The sequence below is a fragment of the Apium graveolens genome, chromosome 10 (genome assembly GCF_009905375.1).
Source record: "Apium graveolens cultivar Ventura chromosome 10, ASM990537v1, whole genome shotgun sequence".
In the NCBI taxonomy this organism is placed as follows: Eukaryota; Viridiplantae; Streptophyta; class Magnoliopsida; order Apiales; family Apiaceae; genus Apium; species Apium graveolens.
In genome coordinates, this window is record NC_133656.1 from 217,031,934 (window position 1) to 217,053,332 (window position 21,399).

General features: G+C 30.2%; 2 protein-coding genes across 3 annotated transcripts; both read left to right on the plus strand.

Moving 5' to 3' along the window:
* The first annotated feature begins 1,017 nt into the window (after window positions 1-1,017).
* On the plus strand, window positions 1,018-4,675 carry LOC141693233 (beta-glucuronosyltransferase GlcAT14A-like). Its single transcript, XM_074498251.1, has 4 exons — window positions 1,018-1,803; window positions 1,920-1,995; window positions 2,119-2,234; window positions 3,970-4,675. Exons 1-4 carry the CDS (start codon window positions 1,308-1,310, stop codon window positions 4,485-4,487), a joined length of 1,206 nt encoding a protein of 401 aa, XP_074354352.1. The 5' UTR covers window positions 1,018-1,307; the 3' UTR covers window positions 4,488-4,675.
* Window positions 4,676-4,953: 278 nt separating this feature from the next.
* On the plus strand, window positions 4,954-16,784 carry LOC141689165 (uncharacterized). Of its 2 annotated transcripts, none has more exons than XM_074493355.1 (9): window positions 4,954-5,201; window positions 5,426-5,494; window positions 5,623-5,701; window positions 9,784-9,850; window positions 9,957-10,072; window positions 12,152-12,232; window positions 14,340-14,429; window positions 15,182-15,235; window positions 16,288-16,784. In XM_074493355.1, the coding sequence occupies exons 1-9, from the start codon at window positions 5,197-5,199 to the stop codon at window positions 16,414-16,416; spliced, it is 690 nt and encodes a 229-aa protein (XP_074349456.1). In that variant the 5' UTR covers window positions 4,954-5,196; the 3' UTR covers window positions 16,417-16,784. The 2 variants fall into 2 exon arrangements, with proteins under 2 accessions (XP_074349456.1, XP_074349453.1); XM_074493352.1 differs by having other exon boundaries at window positions 4,955-5,201; window positions 16,276-16,783.
* Window positions 16,785-21,399: the final 4,615 nt, after the last annotated feature.

A 21,399-nucleotide genomic window follows, 5' to 3' on the forward strand; every position in this document is an offset into this window, starting at 1 on the left:
ATTGTTAAATAAAATTATCTTAGTTCATGAATCTTAAATTAGAAAATATTTAAAAAATTTATATTTTAAAACCAAAACTTTAGAAAAAAGTGAAAAAATAAAAATAAGTTGGATAAAAGTACGTCACTGCCAACTTTCAACTTATCAGCTTATAAGTTGTAAATTCAGTTTATAAGTTGGGTCGACAAACACTCATCGATAAGCTGTTACGGGCTTATAAGTCATAAGTGACTTATAAGTATATTGACAAACAGGCCCTAAATATATATTTGAACTAAAAACCCTGATTTAACTAGTTTTATTGTACATAGTCATTAGTTATATTATCTATATCAGTTCTTGTGGTTAAGGTAGATTCGTTTCCTGTGGCTATGCTGGTGGTTAAGGAACTATGACCAGATTTCATCAGCTTTTAATAATTTGTGGTTTGTGTATATTGCACAAGACTCTCGCATAATCATGATCACTTTAGATATTAAGAAGAGATCAATAACAGGGCCAACCACACTAATGAAATATAAGTGATAAATTGTCGAAGAGATCAATAACAGTGCCAACCACGTTACTGCAATATAAGTGATAAATTGTCGGTGAGAGTTTATATTTAGACTTTATAGTTAAAAGGGGGACAGAGTACACGACTGTGTGCCGGTTCTTTTATTACGTTTATTTCCTCGTGCACAAATTTTAGAGGGAAACAATAACATTTTTAAAAATAAAATGAAATGATTCATGAAATGGCATTCAATAGTGTACAGTCCACGGATAAAGATCCATATTCGAATCAATCAATTCAAATATTCTAGGGAAAAAAGCGAACATCTCGGGCCCCCAAACCAGTGCCTTTCTGTTAACCTTAAGATATTATTTATGATATAATTTTGTAAATTATGAGTAATTTGTTTCCTCACTTGAAACTAACAAAATGGTAATACATAAATAAATCAAACTACTCTAGAACAAGAGATTCATATTAATCTAGCCCAATTTGTGGATTGTGGGTGTATCTTCAAATAAGCAATGATAAGATTTACAACTACTTCAAACAAAAAAGTGAAAAAAAAGGTTTGAAATTTAGTAATCAAGTAGTTAAATGACAGAGATGTGGCTGGATGTAAGAAAATTAACAAATACTCCAACAAGCTTCTAGCACCAATCTAAAACAGAGACACATGGGGACCTTCTCTTCCAAGAAAAGCACCCAAAGATTTACTCTTTACTCTACCTCCCATTAATTTTCCATCTTACTAATCACCCCATCTACTTCAATCCACACCTCTCTTCTTCTATGTCCAAATTTCCAAGAAATGGGAGTTAAACTCTACATTATTTCCTTCTTGATCACTTCACTTATATTCTTTCTTCTTTACATACCAACCCAACTCACAGCATTCAAAAATACCACAAGATTCAAGCCCCCCAAATCTTTTCTCATTCCAAAGTCTAGCAACTTATCTTATCCTGTCACATTTGCTTACTTGATATCTGCTTCAAAAGGTGACAACTTGAAGCTAAAAAGAACACTTCTTGCTTTGTATCACCCTGGTAACTACTATTTGATTCATTTGGATTCTGAGGCCAGTGAAGCTGAGCAACTAGAGATTGCAGATTTTGTTTCTGGGCATCCAGTTTTTGACCAAGTGGGGAATGTTTGGATTGTTGGAAAACCAAATTTAGTGACTTATAGAGGGCCTACAATGTTGGCTACTACTCTTCATGCAATGTCTATGCTTTTGAGATCTGCAGATTGGCATTGGTTTATTAATCTCAGTGCATCTGATTATCCATTGGTTACTCAAGATGGTATGGTGAGTGCCTGTTTCTTTATTATTTCTTGTATATAGTAGCATTTTTATGTTTTATATTGTCAGTCACAACATTTTTTGAGATTGGCACTGACCATTTTCCCATAACTGCAGATCTAATCCATGCCTTCTCTGATTTGCCAAAAGATCTTAACTTCATACAACACAGCAGTCGTCTGGGTTGGAAGATGTAAGCAATGTAGATACTCCATTTGTTAATAGTTTCTTGAAAAAAGTAAACAAATAAATAATTAGACATACACTAATAATAATGATATCAAATCAAATGAGTCTGATTTATTAAAATTTGCAGGAACAAGAGAGGAAAACCAATTATAATAGATCCAGGTCTGCATAGTTCAAATAAATCAGATATCTGGTGGGTAATCAAGCAAAGAAGTCTTCCAACAGCTTTCAAACTCTATACAGGTTTATCTTCTCTTCTGTCTCTTTTGGTAATTTGATCTTGTCAAATTGTCAACTGTTTAAGTCTTTGTACAAGCATGTAGCATCTTTACTTTTGGACCATTAACTTTCAAGATAATGTGAGAAAAAATACCAGTAAAGTAAAATATTGCCACCTAGTTAAAAAGTTGATAGCGATACAAATTACTAAGATCTATGTTGTAAATGTGTTTATCAAATGTAATTATTGCTAGACTTAACTTTTTTTCTTCATCTACATCTTAATGGAGAAGAGTGAATATAGCATTTCTTTTAGTTCTCTATACTGTGCCTGACCATGTGGGTAGCCAAGATAAAAGGTTCAACTTTAGCATTTTCCTTGAAAGAATAAATATGGTTTGAGTAAAATTTCTGCAAATATATAAGATGCTACTCGGTGATAAGGTTGATTAAAGTCAACTCATAATGAGCTCTGATAACGTTAGTTATCTAGATCTACTATGTTCATGCTATTTACCGTTTCGGACAAAATTGTTTGTAGACAGAAGGTTTAACAAAGTTCTCTGTTTTCAAATAAACTATATTACTAATGTAGGCAAGTGTTACTTTACTAATGTATGTAATTTCTAGTATGTAGTAAATAATTATATCTATAGGCTAGTATGTTTGTAAGAATTCCCAGTAAATTTTCTGTTTCTCACTTTCCTTCTTTTAAATAATTCAATCCACTGTCAGAATATAGAGATTTATTTTTCATATGAAATGATAAAAAACTCGTGTTTTGAAGTAATGAATATTTTCTCTTATTGTTCTGTGTCCATTGCCCTGTGCTGATTAAACTATAGGAATTTGATAAAAAGGTAAGAAAAGAATACAAATCATACGATACATGAGTGTCAGGGAGTTAATGGCACAAACAATTATAGTTACATGTAGGGCTATGCGATTGTGATGGGAAGCTAAAAGTTTTCGAAGTAGATGCCATTTTACGCTGTTTAGTGCCACTGTATGAGAAGTTCTTGGTAGGTCACAATGATATTGCACATCAATTGCTGACCCTCCTTGTTAATTGTATTAGCCATACTATCTTATGTAGTTTAACTGTTGTTTTGGCTTTTATGGACCCTGAGTCCCTGATTCAGTATGGAGTTAGCCGTTAGGACTAGTGTCATACTGTCATGTATGTGATCTTTCAATGCCAGAACAAAATTACGTTAGATGGAATTGGATGGAAGTGTCCATTTTAAATACACAGCCAAGTGTCAGACTTATAAATATTTTAACTTTTGCATAATATTGGCTCAAAAGGTGTTCGAGGCCATATCCATGTCAGAGTATATTGGTGCATTATAATTTCTTAACTTGACGCTTATCCCTATTTGTTGTATTCCAAAAAAGCAGAAATATATTGATTGTTAGATTAAGTTATAGATATATCTTACTATGAGCAACAGGCCAAATGTCACATATAGATATTTCTGATTTGGGAAAATGCATGTAACGGCATGATTTGTATTAACACCAACGAAGAGCACATCGTATCTTGTAGAACATCCAAATCTACAAATCTGAATCCAAGACTCTCCTATAACAATTAGTTTAATCATTGCTGATAGAATCTCGGAAGTGCACTGGAAATAGATATGTTTTTTCTTTCTGATAATTTTTTTTCTCAGTTAGCACCTTGGACTTTTTTTTCTTTTCATGTTCTCAATGCCTAAAAAGAGGAATCATCTTCCGTAACAAATTCTAATTGCAGGTTCAGCTTGGACAATTTTATCTAGGTCGTTTGTAGAGTACTGCATTGTGGGCTGGGACAACTTGCCAAGAACCCTACTGCTCTACTACACAAATTTTGTCTCATCTCCTGAAGGTTACTTTCAGACTCTTATATGCAACTCACAGGACTACAAGAACACAACAATAAACCATGACCTCCACTACATTTCATGGGATACACCTCCGAAGCAACACCCAAGATCTCTCGGAGTCAAAGATTACAGAAGAATGGTCTTAAGTAATCGACCTTTTGCTAGGAAGTTCAAGCAAAGTAACCGTGTTCTTGACAAGATTGATGCTGATCTTCTCAAAAGACGCCACAGAAAATTTACTTATGGAGGATGGTGTTCTAAAAGCAATGACACGAACGACGTATGTGAAGGCCTGCAGAGTGAGAAATTTGGTATTCTACGGCCTGGAACTGGTGGCAGGAGATTAAAAACATTGCTCAAGAAACTGGTATCTGCTGATAACATTAAGAAAAGGCAATGTAAATGATATCTCGTCTTTACAGAAGCACATACAAACAATAATTATAGTAATTGGTAAACCAGCAAGAAATAGAAATAGTTACTACACTATTCATTGAGATGTAAGGCGATCTATGCCAAAGTTGTTGTAAACCAGCAAGAAATAGAAATAGTTACTACATTATTCATTGAGATGTAAGGCAATCTATGTCAAAGTTGTTAATCTATCGATACCATTTTTTTTGTTCTTCACATTTCTAATCTGTGCATTTATGACGTATAATGCTTATTCTGTTCTAGATCTATTAAATATTCTCTCAAACAAAAATATCAAATACATTTCTTATGAAAATTTTAAGTACAAATCTCTCTCTCTCCCTCTCTCTCTCCTCTCTCTCTCTCTAGATTATTTTTATATATAACATACTCAACGAATCCAACACTAACAACTAACAAGTAAGAGTATTTTTATATATAACATACTCAACGAATCCAACACTAACAAGTAAGAGATTAGTTTCATATGCGTCTGAGATGGTATCTGTCTGTACATACATATCAAAAAATGCCACTTAGCAATATTTTTTGTCAGTTCTCTGAACCGAAGTACAAAACGCACGAACGTTTTCAACATAATTAAAAAAAATCGCAATTGGGATTCTCTAAAGCCCTAACCCCAATTCTCGAACATCCATATCACTTCATTCAACAACCCCCACTTCACCTTTCGACTCCAAATGGGGTAAATCTTTATACATTCATATACACATCTTTCTTGCTTATATGTTGTCTGAATTATTGACTAACTTCATTACTTTGTGTAGACTTTTGTGTTTATATGTTTTTCTTGGGGTTATGTAATGACTTATGATCAAGAATGAGAGTCTAAATTGGCATGATATTTACATTTTTTTGCTAGTTACTGATTGAGTTACTAAGTAATGTAGTTTATGTTGTTTGATTCAGGTCGAATGGCTTCTGGTGCAACAATTGTGCAATGTTTCACATGACCCAAGTTACTGATGATGCCAAAGTGTGAGTCCTTTTTCTTCAAACAGTACTTGTATCAAAGTGTAATTGGTGTTTTGCTTGTGATGTGCATTGTTTTGTATTTGCAATTCGAGTCTTTTTTAATGCATGACATATCTCATGTATTATATCAGATGTTGCTCTTTTTGTGGAAAGGTTCTCATTGAGTACAATTGTTTAGAAGAAGTACCGTTTGCCAAATATGCAGCACAGGTTTGCTCCTGGTTGATGTTTATTTTTTTTATTCCTGTTAATTTATTGGCATACTTTAATTCTGTTTTGTTGATAATATTCTGTGTTTGTAAGAGAACCCATCTAGTATCACTGATAAAACATTTGTCAACCACATGAAAATACTTTCGATAGTACATTTTTAAAATATTCTCCCTCTCATTCTTGTTTATCATTTCTTGCCATGCTAACATTCAGTGTAATTTATTTTTGGTGAGCACTCATCATCTATTCATCTCTAGCAAATATTCAAGTCATCCCATCCTAATGTTTTTTCTATCTCTTCGAAATCTTTTTATGGTGCATTAAATCATCTATTCGATTTTTTTCTACAGTTGTCCATGCACAACACTATTTTGTTTCAGAACATAGTCTTATACACTTATACATTTGGTACACACATTTTTAGATCTTTTATTTATAATGAAAATCAAATGGATGTGAGAATAAAAGATAATGGTGTTTGGATATACAAGTGACATCATTGGATGATTATTGACATTTGGTAAAATTGCCCAAATAGAAGAGGAGGGTGAATGATGTTTAGTGGATTGCGTGTATTTTGCTAATGTATTTTTTGAGAGAGTGAAAGATAAGCGGAAAATGAGAGGAAACTGATGTGTTGGTGCTATATATATGAGCTGTAAAAAGAATGTGTATATTTGAACCAGTAGATTACATTTATTTCAATGGTAGTTTAAGAGGTCTCCAATTTAGACCAGTCTCTATAAAATCCAACTAATTATAGGGTTAATTATCAAGTAGGTCACTTACTGCATTCAAATGTATCAAGTGAGTCACCGATTACACAACGGACTCAAATGAGTCACGTATTTGAAAATTTGTATGAAAAATATCACTCTATCGTTAGTCAAAATTTTTAAAGGTATTATATATTGAGTTTTGCATATTTTTTATGAATAATATTACATCCAAATGAAAGGTTCCGAGTTTACTATTTTAGATAATATTGTTAGATTTTTAAAATTTTATCAACTATTTATTTTTAATTTTTTGATTGTTTTATTTGATTTAATTAAAAATAAATATTAGATAAATTTTAAAAATCTAAAAATATTATCTAATATACTAGAACTCAGAATCTTTTATTTGGATATAATATCATTCATAAAAAATATGTGAAACTCAGTATATAATACTTTTAAGAATTCGACTAACGATAGAGTGATATTTTTTATACAAATTTTTAAATGAGTGACTCATTTGAGTCCGTTTTGTAATCAGTGACTCACTTGATACATTTGGACGGAGTAAGTGACCTACTTGATAATTAACCCTATATTAGTTTAATATATTTAGTTGTTACATGTGGGATTTAGTTGGATGTGGAATTAGTTATTTTAATTGTAATGAGGTCAATTGTTTATGGGTCTTAGTTTATTAGGCTTTTCTACTACTAGGTTTTTTTAATCTTTGAACAAGTGATGTGATCTCAATCTCGCATATTATTCTAGAATCGATCATTGAACTAAATATTTTAAATTTCTTTGTTAATGGATTGCGATCCTTATTTTTTCCCTTTTGCGGTTGGCAAACCTTAGAAATAGTGACTATTATGCCGCTAAATCATCTAATTTATTTATGTTCTTGTTTTACTTCTTTTGACTCAACTTGATAATTCTTGTCACATCATGTTGGCTTATATTTTGGATGCGAGCATAATAACAATGGCATTTATAATCATAACACTACGATGCCATTAAGGTTTTTATGGCTCTGCCGCCAACCTTCGCTCTAGCTTCACATATGTGTAGATATTACTATATACAATTATAAGTTAAGACTTATTTCTTTGTTATGCTTTCACTTCAAGACTTATCAACCATCAATTATCTTGCAAACGATATACAATTGATACGTTTTGATATAAACAATCAATCACATACACATTTGTCCCCTTAAGACTATAACATTGAAGTCTTGTTACCACGAGTAAAAGGTTATTTGCGAAAATAATTCTAAATAACATATATTTGTGTGATTAGGAAAATCATTTTTACAATTTTGTAAGATTAAAAAGTTACCTATTAATTGCATATGATTGATGCCATTTACGATATATATGACATATTATGTACATTTCATGTCCAAGACCGTCCACTAAGATGGCGATTAATAAAACAGAGAATTTCCAAAAAAAAAGATAGAAGGAAAATCGACTTCGAGTGTAAAAGAAGGCAAAGTTGTCTTGGTCCATTAAATGTGAAGTCCATTTAACAAACATAGAAAATGAATGGGATTAGGTTTTTACTACCGAGCTTGGATCCAAATATAGATCCCATTTACTATGTTCTTTCTTAGAAAGACGTTACTTTATTTTCTTTAACTATAAGATCAGAACCCAAATTCATGCAACGATAAGGCATTGTCGCATTTGTGACGTTGATGCGCCGTCTTTGGTGCCCGCCATTTAATGTGATGTTAGAACGATAATGTCTTATCCATGTAAGAATAAAAACCTTAATGGCATCGATAGTAGTTTGCCATCTGTCTGCCTAATCCTCTAAATTTGGTGTTTGCAATTATTTATCGCAACACTTCCTTTCAATTCCTTGACCCCTTAATTTGATGCCCATGGATGGTTGGATCCTTTTGTAGTATATATATATTTTCTCTACAATTAGATTGAGGATTTCTAAAACAGGCAATCATACTTGCACTTGCACCAGAGCGTGGGTCGATAAAACAATCATCCACTAGCATAAATCCTCATATGGTTTTTACCAATTTGATTTGGAGTTGTGCCTACTACAAATAATTGACAAAGTTCATGAAATTTTTTAGAGGATTGGGTGAAAGGATTAGAACCCTAGCTTTTCTGTGTGCAATATTGGAGCGGGGGGAGAAAGAGTGTGAACCAAATGTTAGTGACTAAGTTACCATACCAGAGGCAAGGCAAAATCGTAGTTATAGACTATACAAATGAACTTAACCTAAGTTCTTTCAATGTCCAAAAATAACATGACAAAAGAGTATTTGAGTTCGTGTGATGGGGAACGGAAGTGTAAAATTCTTATATGCATTTGTTAATTAGTTTATATATTTTTATTGTAGAAGGAAAATGTGCGAATTTCTTAAAAAAATAGTTATTTTATGATAAAGCTGAATTGTTTACATGTTTGTCCAATATGTTGTATTTTAAGGTTTCTACGGTATTCGCCGCAATAACATTAGGACAAGAACCTTCTCAACTTTAGGCCGTTATGTAAAAAAGATATCAAAAAGAGTTATGCCTTCCTTGTATAATTCATGTATTTCCCGTATTAAATAAGACTTGATTATTGGAATACTGTTGAATATTGAATTGAGTCTCTTTCATGGATTGCGATCTATTATAATAATCTAATATTAATTGATATACTGAAGATCGAAACTAGTGCCATAAATCTTGCATCTAGGATTTTTCAATTATTTGTTTCACACATAAAATATATTATATGTTAAAAATCGATGCGGTAAGTCTTCTTTAGCATCACTAGAGAACTCAATTGGTAAAGTGTAAACACAGTGGAAGGACAATTTATAACGTCTAATTAAAATTAGTTGGCACTGTATATAAGATCTCGTTATCTTTTCTCTCTCACGTATTTTATTGCCATAATGCCTTCGAGTAGTAAGTCATTATTGATTCAGAGACATCGTTATACGCTTAATGACTTGTGAGTCAAAGATTTGTATTGTGTGCACTTTTTATTTTTGAACTTTTTCCCTAGAAGTTTTTTCGTTGTCTTGATTAAAACAATTGAACTAATAAAAGATGATATCATTTGCTTCAGTAATTAACTTTAAGTGCAGAAACAATATAGGATAAACGTGATATATCCTTAAAAGGCTTTAGACAATGTCCCGCTTTCATACATGAAGATGATTCCATATTTTCATGTAAGACTTGCTAAATCAAAAAGCAAAATTATAGCTAATTAATCACATTGTTTTTTCCTTTAATATTTTGATTAAAGATGGAGTGAGTTAAAAGGTATAGAAACACAATTCTTTATCTCTTTTTATGTTTTTCTCATTTGTTTCATCTTAATTTGTACAAGAGAAAATCGGGTGTTCGAGGAATCAACAGAGATGAGAAAATGCATATCAAGGAGAATGTTAAGACTGGTAAACTTTATCTTTTTAATTTTAGGCAAGTAATATGCTTTATACGTGGTACATATTATATCTACCTCTGCATCTTAGAATGTTGGTTTTTGAAAAAAAAATATAGGAGCCAAGCATGTAGTCGTCGATGATAGTGATTCTTATGAATCGCATGGGAGTAATAACGAACATGGCGATTCGGGTGAAGAGTTAGACACCTTTTCTGATATCGATGATCGTGAGGTATGTAATGAAGTTTTTGTATTTTTATTACTTGTGTTTATTTCTTTGTTGATTTTTAAGGTTGTCTTGAGTGGGATTAAGAATTTATAAGTTTCTAGGATGTAGAATCAAAAACTGGTCAAGATAAGGTAAAGTCAATTTGAAAAAGGCTAATAATTCTGAACTTTTAATCATTAAAGTTAGTTGAGATAAAGTAGGGTTATCAGTGACAAATTTAACATATAGTAATTAATTTAATTCTTAAATATTATATTCAACTAATCGAACATGTAACTATGGGAATTAGGACATTACAATTTATGTTGGGAATCGTAAATAAACCAAATATAACTCCATATGTTCGTTGATAATCGCATTTACTTGCATGGTTTCAGTTTAGATAAGTTATTATTAAGCTTACATAATTTAAACCAATCATAGACAACTTATTGTATAGTATTTATTTAAAGTTTCCTAGGAAAACAATAAGAATACAGATGTTCTAAATGTTAAATTTACTTACTATTAAAAAATAAATCATATAATTAAAAGATGAGACTGAAGTTCGATTTTTCATTACTATAATAGATAACATACTCCTTCTATCCTAAATTAGTAGTCAAATTTTGAAAATTTTATGCACATTTCGAAATTTTAAATGTTATGTTTATTTTTCAATCGTATATATAAAATATTATTTTAACTCGGTGTGTAGGATGAATAAGTCAACATTGGAAATGACAAACAATATAGGGCTCCATCGGAAAAATGGTCACTAATTTGTGTTGAAAATAGAGATGGACAACTAATATGAGAGAAACCTTTTTTCCTAAAAAACTACTAATTTGGGACGGAGGGAGTAATTGTTTTCTTATAATTTTGCGAAAAAAACAAGAATATGATTACTAATGAGTACAATAAGTAAGATCATGTTTTTTGTATTATAAATGGGATATAAAGTGTCCGATTTCTTGCGATTACAGTTAGTTAGAATATTTATTTGTTATCAAAAGTGTCTTGAAGTAAATAAATTATATAATTATAATGAAAATATAAAATACGGGAATATATATGCTTTAAGTAGTACTAGAAATTATTTTTCGAAAACATCAAGTCTTATTAGTAAAAGAGGAGAATTTCGTTCAAAATCTAATGATTACAATTATATATGATAATCTTTATTTATTTATAAGAGAACATCTAGGGGTTCAATTCTCAATAATTTTGATAAAGCGAATGGTATCTAATTTTAAGCAATGCCTTATAGTTATTACTTATTACTTGGTACTTAATAATATAAATACAATATAATTTAATTATAATAAAAATTAGATAACGAAAGGCAAAATAATATTAGCTTAAGTATGATCTTTTTATGATTATTCTGGGGGGATCTTCGGTCATTTTTCATTTGGACCTTACCCCTCCAAAAATTCAAAGAAAATTTCAAAGTTTGATTCCCGACTTTCACATAATAAAAATATATTTACTTTTATTAAAAGAAGAGACCTAAATTTAATAAATAAATTAATATTTTCTTTTTATTATAAGATGACATTAAAATTTCTATTCCTAATTAATACAATATATAAAATAATATTTATTTATAATCAAGAAAGATCTATAAATAAATCTGGTGGTCCAAATCCATGGTAATGACTAATGGAAATCGGAGGTCATGGACTACTTACCCAACATAGTACTCCCCGGCCGTTTTCGAAGAATAGATGACTTAGATTATTAGAAAAGATTAAAGATGCCATGCTAAATTATTGCCACTCATTAGCGAGCCTCAGTAATTAAACATGGCTTGTTCCTAGCCAAGATGCAAACTTCTTTTTCATAAAAACTTATGTTTTACAAAGTGTTTGAATAATATTTTTCAAAAATATCAAGACATAATTTAAAAAATATATAAAATAATTATTTATTAATATACTTAATAAAAATTTAAATAATTTTAAGATAAGAACATAAAAATATTCGTATTTCTGCAACAGAGGGGATATAAGTTAGTATACTTAAATTACTTAATGATAAATGAGTAAACATAAAGAGATGATAGCTAATTGTTGTATTGTTGCTCATTGTTTCGCATAGATTGATAGCTACATTCACAGTGAAAAGGAGAAGCATTACAAAAAGATCATCTGGGAGGAACTGAATAGAGAATATATTCAGGTGATTTGTATAAATACTTTCTTGCTTTAACATTTGCCCAGAAATTGATGCGATAGTGAATTAGAGATAGAAATGAGAGTGACTAGTTTTGTTAGATGAATAAGTGGACTAGAATTTTATGTCTTGTACATGGAAACACCGGTTGATATAAAATGTGTACCGATTTTTTCTGGATCAGCTAGTGCTAGATCTTGGCAATGTTGTTTGGCACTACCAATAGAAACAGTAGAAAATATTTATATATGTAACATGACCTTGATAAGGTAATAGACATGTTCATGCATCTATTATTGTAATTACTATATTAAATTTATTTTAATTGTTGCTTACTCTTTGTATAATTATATAATGAGAATGATATTGTACATATAGCTTGTTTATATTTAGTATGTATTCAATACTAATATTTTATTTAAATAATTATATCTTTATTTGTAATATATAATAAATTCACATAACATATGAAAATTATTTATGTTCTTGATATTCATTTTCAATGCTACGTTGTTGAGAAAAACCAATGCTTGAATATTTGTTTTTTTTATTCGAAACAAAGAATTGGGTGTGATGCATATATGGTTTTTTGAAAAAATAAAAATTAACTGAGTGTTGAAAGAATTAATAAAAATTATATTTTACTAATGTTTAATGTATTAGTTTTTTGACTCACTTTATTTCGTGGCATTATTCGTTAGTTTCTTTGTAGTAGTATTTCTTACTTATGGTAATTTTAAATTGTCATTTCTTATTCGGTATTAGGAATTTTCTAAAAGCGAATGATGACTTTCCTAATTGGACACATCTTTTTTTTTTGGTCATAGAAGTAGAGTATTCTAATAGTGAGATATTTTATATTAATCTATTGGAGTTTTCGTTTGCAATCCTATACTAATTAAGCTTTAGATTAAAGAGTATGACCATTCTTCCGGTTATCTTGCCAATAACCATAGTTTATAGAGTTGGCCATCAACTATCGACCCGACAAAGCACTGGTTCATTTTTAGCAGTTCAACCGGTTAAAGCCAAACTTATATCATGGAATATTTGAATATGTTATAATTATTTTAAGATATTTAATGTCAACTAATTATGTACCTTATAAAAAAAATAACTTTGTATACTGTCTTATTCATAAATAGTAAGCATGATTATGACTTATTCATAAATAGTATTCATGATTCTGACATAGAAAACAATCAAGTACAGATGACAACTCACTCTCACTATGTGTGTTTGTGTGTATGATTTGGATACTTGAAAATCTTTTTGCTTATTCTTCTGAAGGCAATAACTATTTTCATGTGTAGGAACATCTTCAGGTCAGGTCATCTGTCATCTGACCCCTATAGTCTTTTTACGATCTAATATGTGCTATATATATATTGTACGTCTACAACCATAATTTCTCATTCCATAACGTCATATTACAAAAATTCAGAAGTACGTCTTTTTGTTATATATATTTTTCCTCCTATAAATTCTCATCTTCATTCTCTGGTTATGAGGTACTAATTTCTTAACTTAATTTTTGTGTTATATCCTAGGTGTTTATCTGTTAACTCCCTTGTTCTTTAATGATATGCTAACTGATATTTTAGGTATTAGTGATATGCTAATTGATTTTTAGTTATTAATGATATTCTAATTGCTGCTTCTTTTTCTTGCTTATTTCTCTTTTTTTTTTAAAATTAATTACTTCAAAATTTAATCTAATTTTCATAAAATTGTATTTTTCTCCTAATTTTTGAATTAAGATTTTAAGTTAAAGTTTATATATGTCATTTTGTTAGAAAAGTTAAAGAAAACATTACCCGCTGCATTGCTGAGCGCTTGAGCTGGCTGTGCCACTGCATTTTAATGTGTGTGTAGGTGATTTTTGATAAAATTATGCTTGGTAACATAGCATATATAAATTCCATGAAATTGTAAGCATGTAAAACCTGTAGTTGACCTAGCTTGCAAGTCATCGTTCCAATACAGAGGTCTGAAGTTCAAGTTTTTGTGGGAGCATTGAAGTTTGAAAAATACAATCCAGAACTATTCAGTTTGATTCAGCTAAATCAGCTTGTAATTTTAGTCCTATTTGCCTTTGAATGTCCATTTACAGGGGCAAAAAAGAGCAAAAGAGGCTAAGGCTAGAAATGCAGTTCCCAACCGAACTGCTGCAGAAGCTGCACGAAGAATGCTGGTGAAAAAGGTTTGTTCAACGTAAAAAAAGAAAAAGAAAAAGGTTTGTTTTTATAGATGCTTGAACGCAAGAACCAGCGAGTTTTTCTCGACTCTCATTTAAAGTTATGCTTTTTTTAGTAATTACGGTGTGCATAAAAATGACATATACTAAGTGTGGAGGTTTCAACTGATATAAATTAAATAATTTTCGAAAACAAAACTGAAAAACAAATAACTTATCGGTTTTTCTATGGTGTGCCCATGGGCACACAATAAGCAAAAACTTTTATAATTTTGGCTTGTTTTGATTGGCTTCTACCTTCTTAATAGTGGTGGACACCAATTACACCAATCAAAATGCTCCAAATTTAGAGATTTTAGTGCTTAGCATGTGCCCATGGGCACACACTAGACAAACCCATAACTTATTACATGTATTAAACCTTTGGACATATTTTTGCAGAGCAACCCTTACAACTTGAAGTTTTACATTTTATACTTGAGTTTAGAAATTCGAGTCCTACTATGGTATAGATAAATGCTTTCAGGATTAAGTGAATAGTGCACCTTACTGATTCATCTATCTTGTTATACGCGAGAAACACTTCTTAAGATACTCATAAACTGTATACCTCATTACATTTTGAAATTTAAGTGATTCAGGGATGCATGTTCTTACTGGTGTCTTGTATGTTACGTATTTAAAGGGATTCTGATGTTAAATTATTTCCTTTATCTATTGTCATCTACTGATTTTTTTTGGTTTATTTCTGTCTACAGACACTCGAATCGAAAATCAATCATGCCGTACTGGATGAACTTTTCAACGAATCTGTATGTGATCATCCTTTCATCTTTGTAAACTTGAATAATTGTTAAGTTAGATCCTTGTTATGGGTTTTAGAGAGAATCAAGATATACATGGGAAGTAGGAAAAAGAGTGAGAAGATGAACATTTGATAGCATAGACTCGTAATTTTTTTTATTCTCATTATTTATAGCTCGTACAACTTAGTGCTGACTTTCTGTAAAAGAAACATTGCGCTTAGTTAATATATCCATCAACGTCTTATAATTATACAAGTAACTCATAATCTACAAGACTACAGCATGATAGAAGATTCTATATATCTAAGCCAAACTGTTTGCTGTTTCAATTAATTTTATCATGAGGAAAAATGTAACTGACCATTTGTCGGACTCTGTTACTGCTGGACATATAGAAAAGTGCAGGTTCAGAAGTCCCAAAACGGACCAATAGTTTTTTTACATCTTGAAGGATCTCAAGCCTCGAGGAATTAGTGTTGCTCACACATACCACTAGTACAATTTTTATAATGAGTACATGTTTATGGTCAATAGATTATATAATGCTTGAATAGCAGTTTTAGAATGGCGACTACTTGAAATAATTAATATAGACTCGTAAGTTTCCTGATATACAGTATTTTGTGCAAGTCCACTTGCACCCACTGTATGTTTACTGCAGAAGATGTTTGATTTAGTTGCCTGCATACTCAAATTGATCACTTTTTGATGAATCCTTCTCCTGTTATTTGTAATTTAAATACTTCTGTACATTTATGTGCTAAGAATATACGATGCCAATAAAAACCATTTGTAGGAGTTTAATATAGCCTTCACGCAGCAGTGCAAAATGTAATTTGCAAAATCAGTGCTATTTGTTTGTTTTTTTGCTGCACCTGCATGAATTCTCTTTCAATACTCATAGGATGGATGTGCAATACAGGTTATTCACTTTTTATTTCCAGTTTCTTCAGAAAATGATATTTAAATTGGTCAAGAGCTTTTGTTAGTCTGTCTCACACTCACTTGTGGATCTTTACTGGGTGTAAATTCACTTATCCTATCAGCTTTCTCCCCAGAACGCCAAGAAAAGCCGTTCTGGTGAAGGGGGCCGTTCTGGTGAAGATGGTCATTCGGGTGAAGGGGGCACAAAGGCAAAACGGAAGATTGAGGGGAGGACTTCAAAACTGGGTTCAGATTCTAAATAAGATGCAACAGAGGATTTTGCAGAATGATATGCTTGGAGCCTGTGTACATGAAATGAAGAGAAATGATATAATTACAATGTTCATGGTGGATCTGAAGATTCTTAAGCAACCTGAGGTAACCATTAAATCAATATATAAAGATTACCTACAAATTCACCTTCCAAAGGTGCTGAAGTGATGGATGGCTAGTGTCTGTGTTTTGAATGTTGTAACATGTTTAATTAGTTGTCGAATTATTAAAATGCAGAAATAATCTCAAAATAAAGTTAATACTAGTTAGTATGTCATATACATGTCCATTTCTATCTCTAGCATACTTGCTCTTTTATTGCTCATGAAATTTGAAATCTAATACCAGATAGAAATTTTCCGTAATCTGAGGATCTTGTGGCAACTGTGATTGCTGGGTTGCAGTCTTGCAGATATATAACGACCAAAAAAAATGGTGAAAAAGTGGCTTCATAATTTAAGTTTGTTCTGGTGACCTGTTATCCTCAGGGTGAAAATAGATATCAAGTATAATGTTACATTATGCTGGTTAGAGAAATAGGACCATTTTAATGTAGTTTATGCATGAAAAGCCAAAAACTGGGTGTGAGGAGAATTTTATTAGTTTTAGCGTTTGTGAAACCTAATGCTAGAAACCACTATCACTATTGTGTAAAGTAGAAAAACTTCACCCTTAAACACTGAGTTATCTTAGTAGAGGATGTATGTGCTTGGGCTAGTACTTGAAATTAAACTCTTTCTTGGTTATGTTAAAATGATTAGCTAGTGTTGTTAATGAGTATCTACTCCAAGCTTTTGGTTAGAATAAAACATTAGTGCTGACTTGTATCCATGGATTGAACTTGTATTATTTTCAAAAGTAAGGAAAAAGAAGTTTTATTAAAAAAAAGGGCAGTTGACAAATGTTAGAACATAATAATAGCAGAGCAAAAGCTGGCCTCCCTCCACTATGATATAGCAGATCTTTAGTTACCCCCACAAATATCTGTAATAATAGTGCGTTGCATTTGCACACTACACTATTTAATCTGTAACCACTATAGAAGTACGTTATCGATGTTGTGCCATATAACTACGTGTTTCGTTAAACTTTTCGTAATATAATATGTAACAACATACGTTTGTTTCTGACCCGATATTCTTATTAAAATATATAATAAAATTAGATCATCTGGGCTGTTGTTCACTCTAGGATAATCACCTGAAATTATGTTCCTAATCTCACATAGTAGTACATATTCCGATAATTACACATGAAGAAGAGATAAAGGGGATGAGAGAAAATGGGTGGGGAGGAAGGGATAGTCATAATCAACATAAAAATAGTGGGTTGGAATATTCTGAGATGAAACATGAGTCATTTTCATAATTGTTTTGGGTGAATGGGAAACACCACTTCGGCTGGGTGGTCTTTCACTTTCCATCTGTCGGTGTCTGTGTGTTTTGTGACATAAATTACAAATATTGTATCAACGTTGCTATCGCCTCGTGAACTAACTTTCATATATTCTCTTCGATCCACTTCCGATACGTCAACATGAAATATAAGTTGTTTTCAAATGCCTGATTTTTTTTAACCTAAAAGATTGCCAAATCAAACCATTGTCCGGCAAATGGCCTACAGCTTCAAGACGATTCTTTGGATTAACAATTAAGAAATGCGTATTGTGTATTGTTAATTACTTAATACAATCAACATTCGGTAAAGTAATTGAACTACAGTTTGCATGTTTTATATCCCCCCAACAAGACTCGGAGATAATCTAAATACAACAATTTCGGCATATACATGTAATTTTAATGCCTAAAATTTTATCATGCTAACTAGATACTAATGAATATCTAATAATACTCTTCCAGTCTAATAATACTCTGTCCGTATGAGGTGGAGCCGGGCACAATGTGTAGTGGGGGCCAATATTTTCTTGAAACATTATGAAAGTAATAATTTATAACTAAAAATAGTAGATTTCACATATTTTATGATTAATAGTTGCATTTGTAAGTTCTTATTAAAATCTAGCAAATTGAAATAATTTTTATTTGTAAAAAATTATGGTTGAATCCCAGGGATCATCAAAAAATTAATTTTCTGAGTATTACTAGACTAAAGTTCGGTCCGTTTTGTTATTATTACAAAATTATTTATGTCTAATACATAATTATTTAGTTTCATGGATGGAAGTTTTTTGAATCAAATTAAAGGTTTGATCAATATTAATATTTTATAGTTAGTTTTTCATGCCCAAAAAGAACTAATTTTGAAAAAGCTTATAGGAAGATTTTATTCAAGTAAATAGTACGAAAAATTGAATAATATACCTATTTATCAAATAGTTTTATTCCAAACATTTAAATTCCATTGAGTCAAAGCAACTAATTCAATTGGGTAGTAATAATTATTTTAAATCACAGCAGCTAGTTAACCTGCTAATAAGTGTCAGTATATGTCAATTTATGGAAGCATCAAGTGTTCTCAATTAGATTTTTCATTTCCATGTAGCAGAAACTGGCATGTAATACACACACGCACACAGTTTAAACAAACATGCACGTATATAATGCACGAATGATTAATTAGCAGGTAAGATGCCGGGTAAGATTAAAAAAAACAATTATTAAGAGTTAATTAGGCCGATGCTTGGAACTTAAGAGGTAAGTTGCTCGTAATAATAATTAAAAATCAACCCGAGTTTATGTTATTTTACTAATTTTTCAGATATTTCACATTCCATTCTACATAAAAATTATTGAACATATAATCATCAAAATTACATTATAAAATTTTAGATGACCACTAAAATTGCATATACACACTAAAATATAAACAAAAAACAATATATTGGATTAACAAAAAATGAAACAATACATTTGAAATTATTTAACAAGAATCAAGCAAAAATATAAATGGGTACATACCTGGATGAAAGAGCATGGACTTGAAAGACAAGCAGATGGATTACTCGTTGATATATTTATTCTTTGACAGCAGAATAGAATTTCATACAAGATGATTTAACTTATTTGTGTAGGCTAGGCTGGTAGAGCTTGTTTGGGGAGAATTGAGAAAGTGAAAAGTTATAGAGAATAATATCACGAGAAACTAAACAGTCATAATAGAATAGATTTAGTTTAATTAGTAAATTTTGAATACAAATATTTATGTTTATTTTCCTTTTTTTAACCTGATTAAATTTTGTAGTTATTTTGTTTTTTTTATACTTAAAAACAAGGTTAAAACCTTATCAGATTACATAATAATGGTTAATAAAGTAGTAATTATATTTACTTTATTTTATTGAAGTACTAGTAGTCAAATATGTTATTATTTTATTTTAATGTAGTATAATAAAATAATTTAAATATATAGTTATAAAAATTTAAATTAATAAGTTTAACATGATCTTTATTATAAAAATAATAAGAATGGTACATGAATTTAAAAATGAAAATAAATGAAAATAGAAAGTAAAAATAAAATAAAATAAATAGAAAGATAGTGACCCCAGATTATTTAATGCAGTGTACGAGTCACGTGTACACGTCATTTTGTAAAAACTTAGAATTACTAGGAACTTAATTAGGAGCCCCTGACCGTTTGAGAAATTTGAGAGAAGTCCATGGCCCGTTTGGGGTTTCATAAAAAAATCAATTTATAATTTAAAATTAAAAAGTGACTTATAAGGGATGTGAATACACTAATTTATTTAGGTGTTTGAATAATTTTAAATATAAATTAATTATAAGTTAATAATGTGTTTGATAAATTATAACTTATAAATTTATAATTTTTTTAAAATAAAATCAAAATGCAAATTAAAAATTAAATGAGCTAATAATTTTAATACATGAATATAAAAAAAAACAATGATAATGACATCGGGATATTACTATAATCCTATTTGGGGTATCTTAAAATAAAAAGACTTACAGTTTAAATTAAATAAGTGTCACATAAAATGATAAGTAAATTAATTTAGGTGTTTGGATAATATTATTCATATCGACTTATGTTTAATAAAATCACAATTTATAAGTTTAAAAAAATTGAAAAATTAACATTTTAATATAATAACTTTGATATTTAAATATAAAATTGAAAAAAAAAGTTATGAGAATTATAATTATCAAGCAGGAAAGGAGAGAAAATAATATATGCAAAATGTGGGCAGCTCAGAACGGGAATGTACCCATTAGCCAAGATTAAGTTTTCCCTCATTTATCCTGTTATATGGCCATTCATCTTGGTTGGCCAAACACTCTAGTAAAACAGTTAATGAGCTTTTCGCCCTCATAAGGTGAAATTACCAGTTGTCAAACAGGCGTTATGTGCCGAATTTATAACTTAAAATTAATAAGTAAATTATAAGTGATAAGTGGATAAATATCTATATGTTATATAAGTATTTGAATAATTTTATTTTAAAAATATATTTTAAAATTACACTTAATTAAAAAGTAAAAAATCAAAATAAGTTAGGAAAAAATATTACTATTTTTTTTATGAAATAATCTGTATTTTTTCGTATTTTGTATTCAATTATATTTCAAAGTGGAATAATTTTTTTAATAAAAGGGTTAAAATGGAATTTTTTTATAGTTGAAAGTCGAAATTGTTAAAAAAAAATGTTTAGGGGTTAAGATGAAAAATCTGTTGAACATCTGCTCAAAATGTAATTAAGTATTGGCAAATTACTATTTTAGCCCTGACCTATTTAAACTATTGGTATCAAATTGATAATGATCTAAACTAAATGATACACTATATAATTAACCCTTCTATAAATTAGAGACATGATCTAGAAACTAATACATTTACTTGATACGCACTAAAAGCAAGTCCAATAATATCCTACTATCAACACACTAAAAACAAGTCCAATAATATTCTACTAAATGTCAATGTCCTATGTCTTATAAATATAATAATATTTATAAGTTACAAATTTCACTTATAAATTAGGTAAATAAACT

Bases quoted from the DNA above. Each gene is read 5' to 3' on its own strand.
- LOC141689165 (XM_074493352.1), top strand. The intron at 5,702-9,783 runs GTTTGCTCCTGG...AATTTGTACAAG, and splicing joins TTGCCAAATATGCAGCACAG to AGAAAATCGGGTGTTCGAGG. The intron at 15,236-16,275 runs GTATGTGATCAT...TTATCCTATCAG, and splicing joins ATGAACTTTTCAACGAATCT to CTTTCTCCCCAGAACGCCAA.
- LOC141693233 (XM_074498251.1), top strand. From the start codon at position 1,308: ATGGGAGTTAAACTCTACATTATTTCCTTCTTGATCACTTCACTTATA. The intron at 1,804-1,919 runs GTATGGTGAGTG...CCATAACTGCAG, and splicing joins TCCATTGGTTACTCAAGATG to ATCTAATCCATGCCTTCTCT. The intron at 1,996-2,118 runs GTAAGCAATGTA...TAAAATTTGCAG, and splicing joins AGTCGTCTGGGTTGGAAGAT to GAACAAGAGAGGAAAACCAA.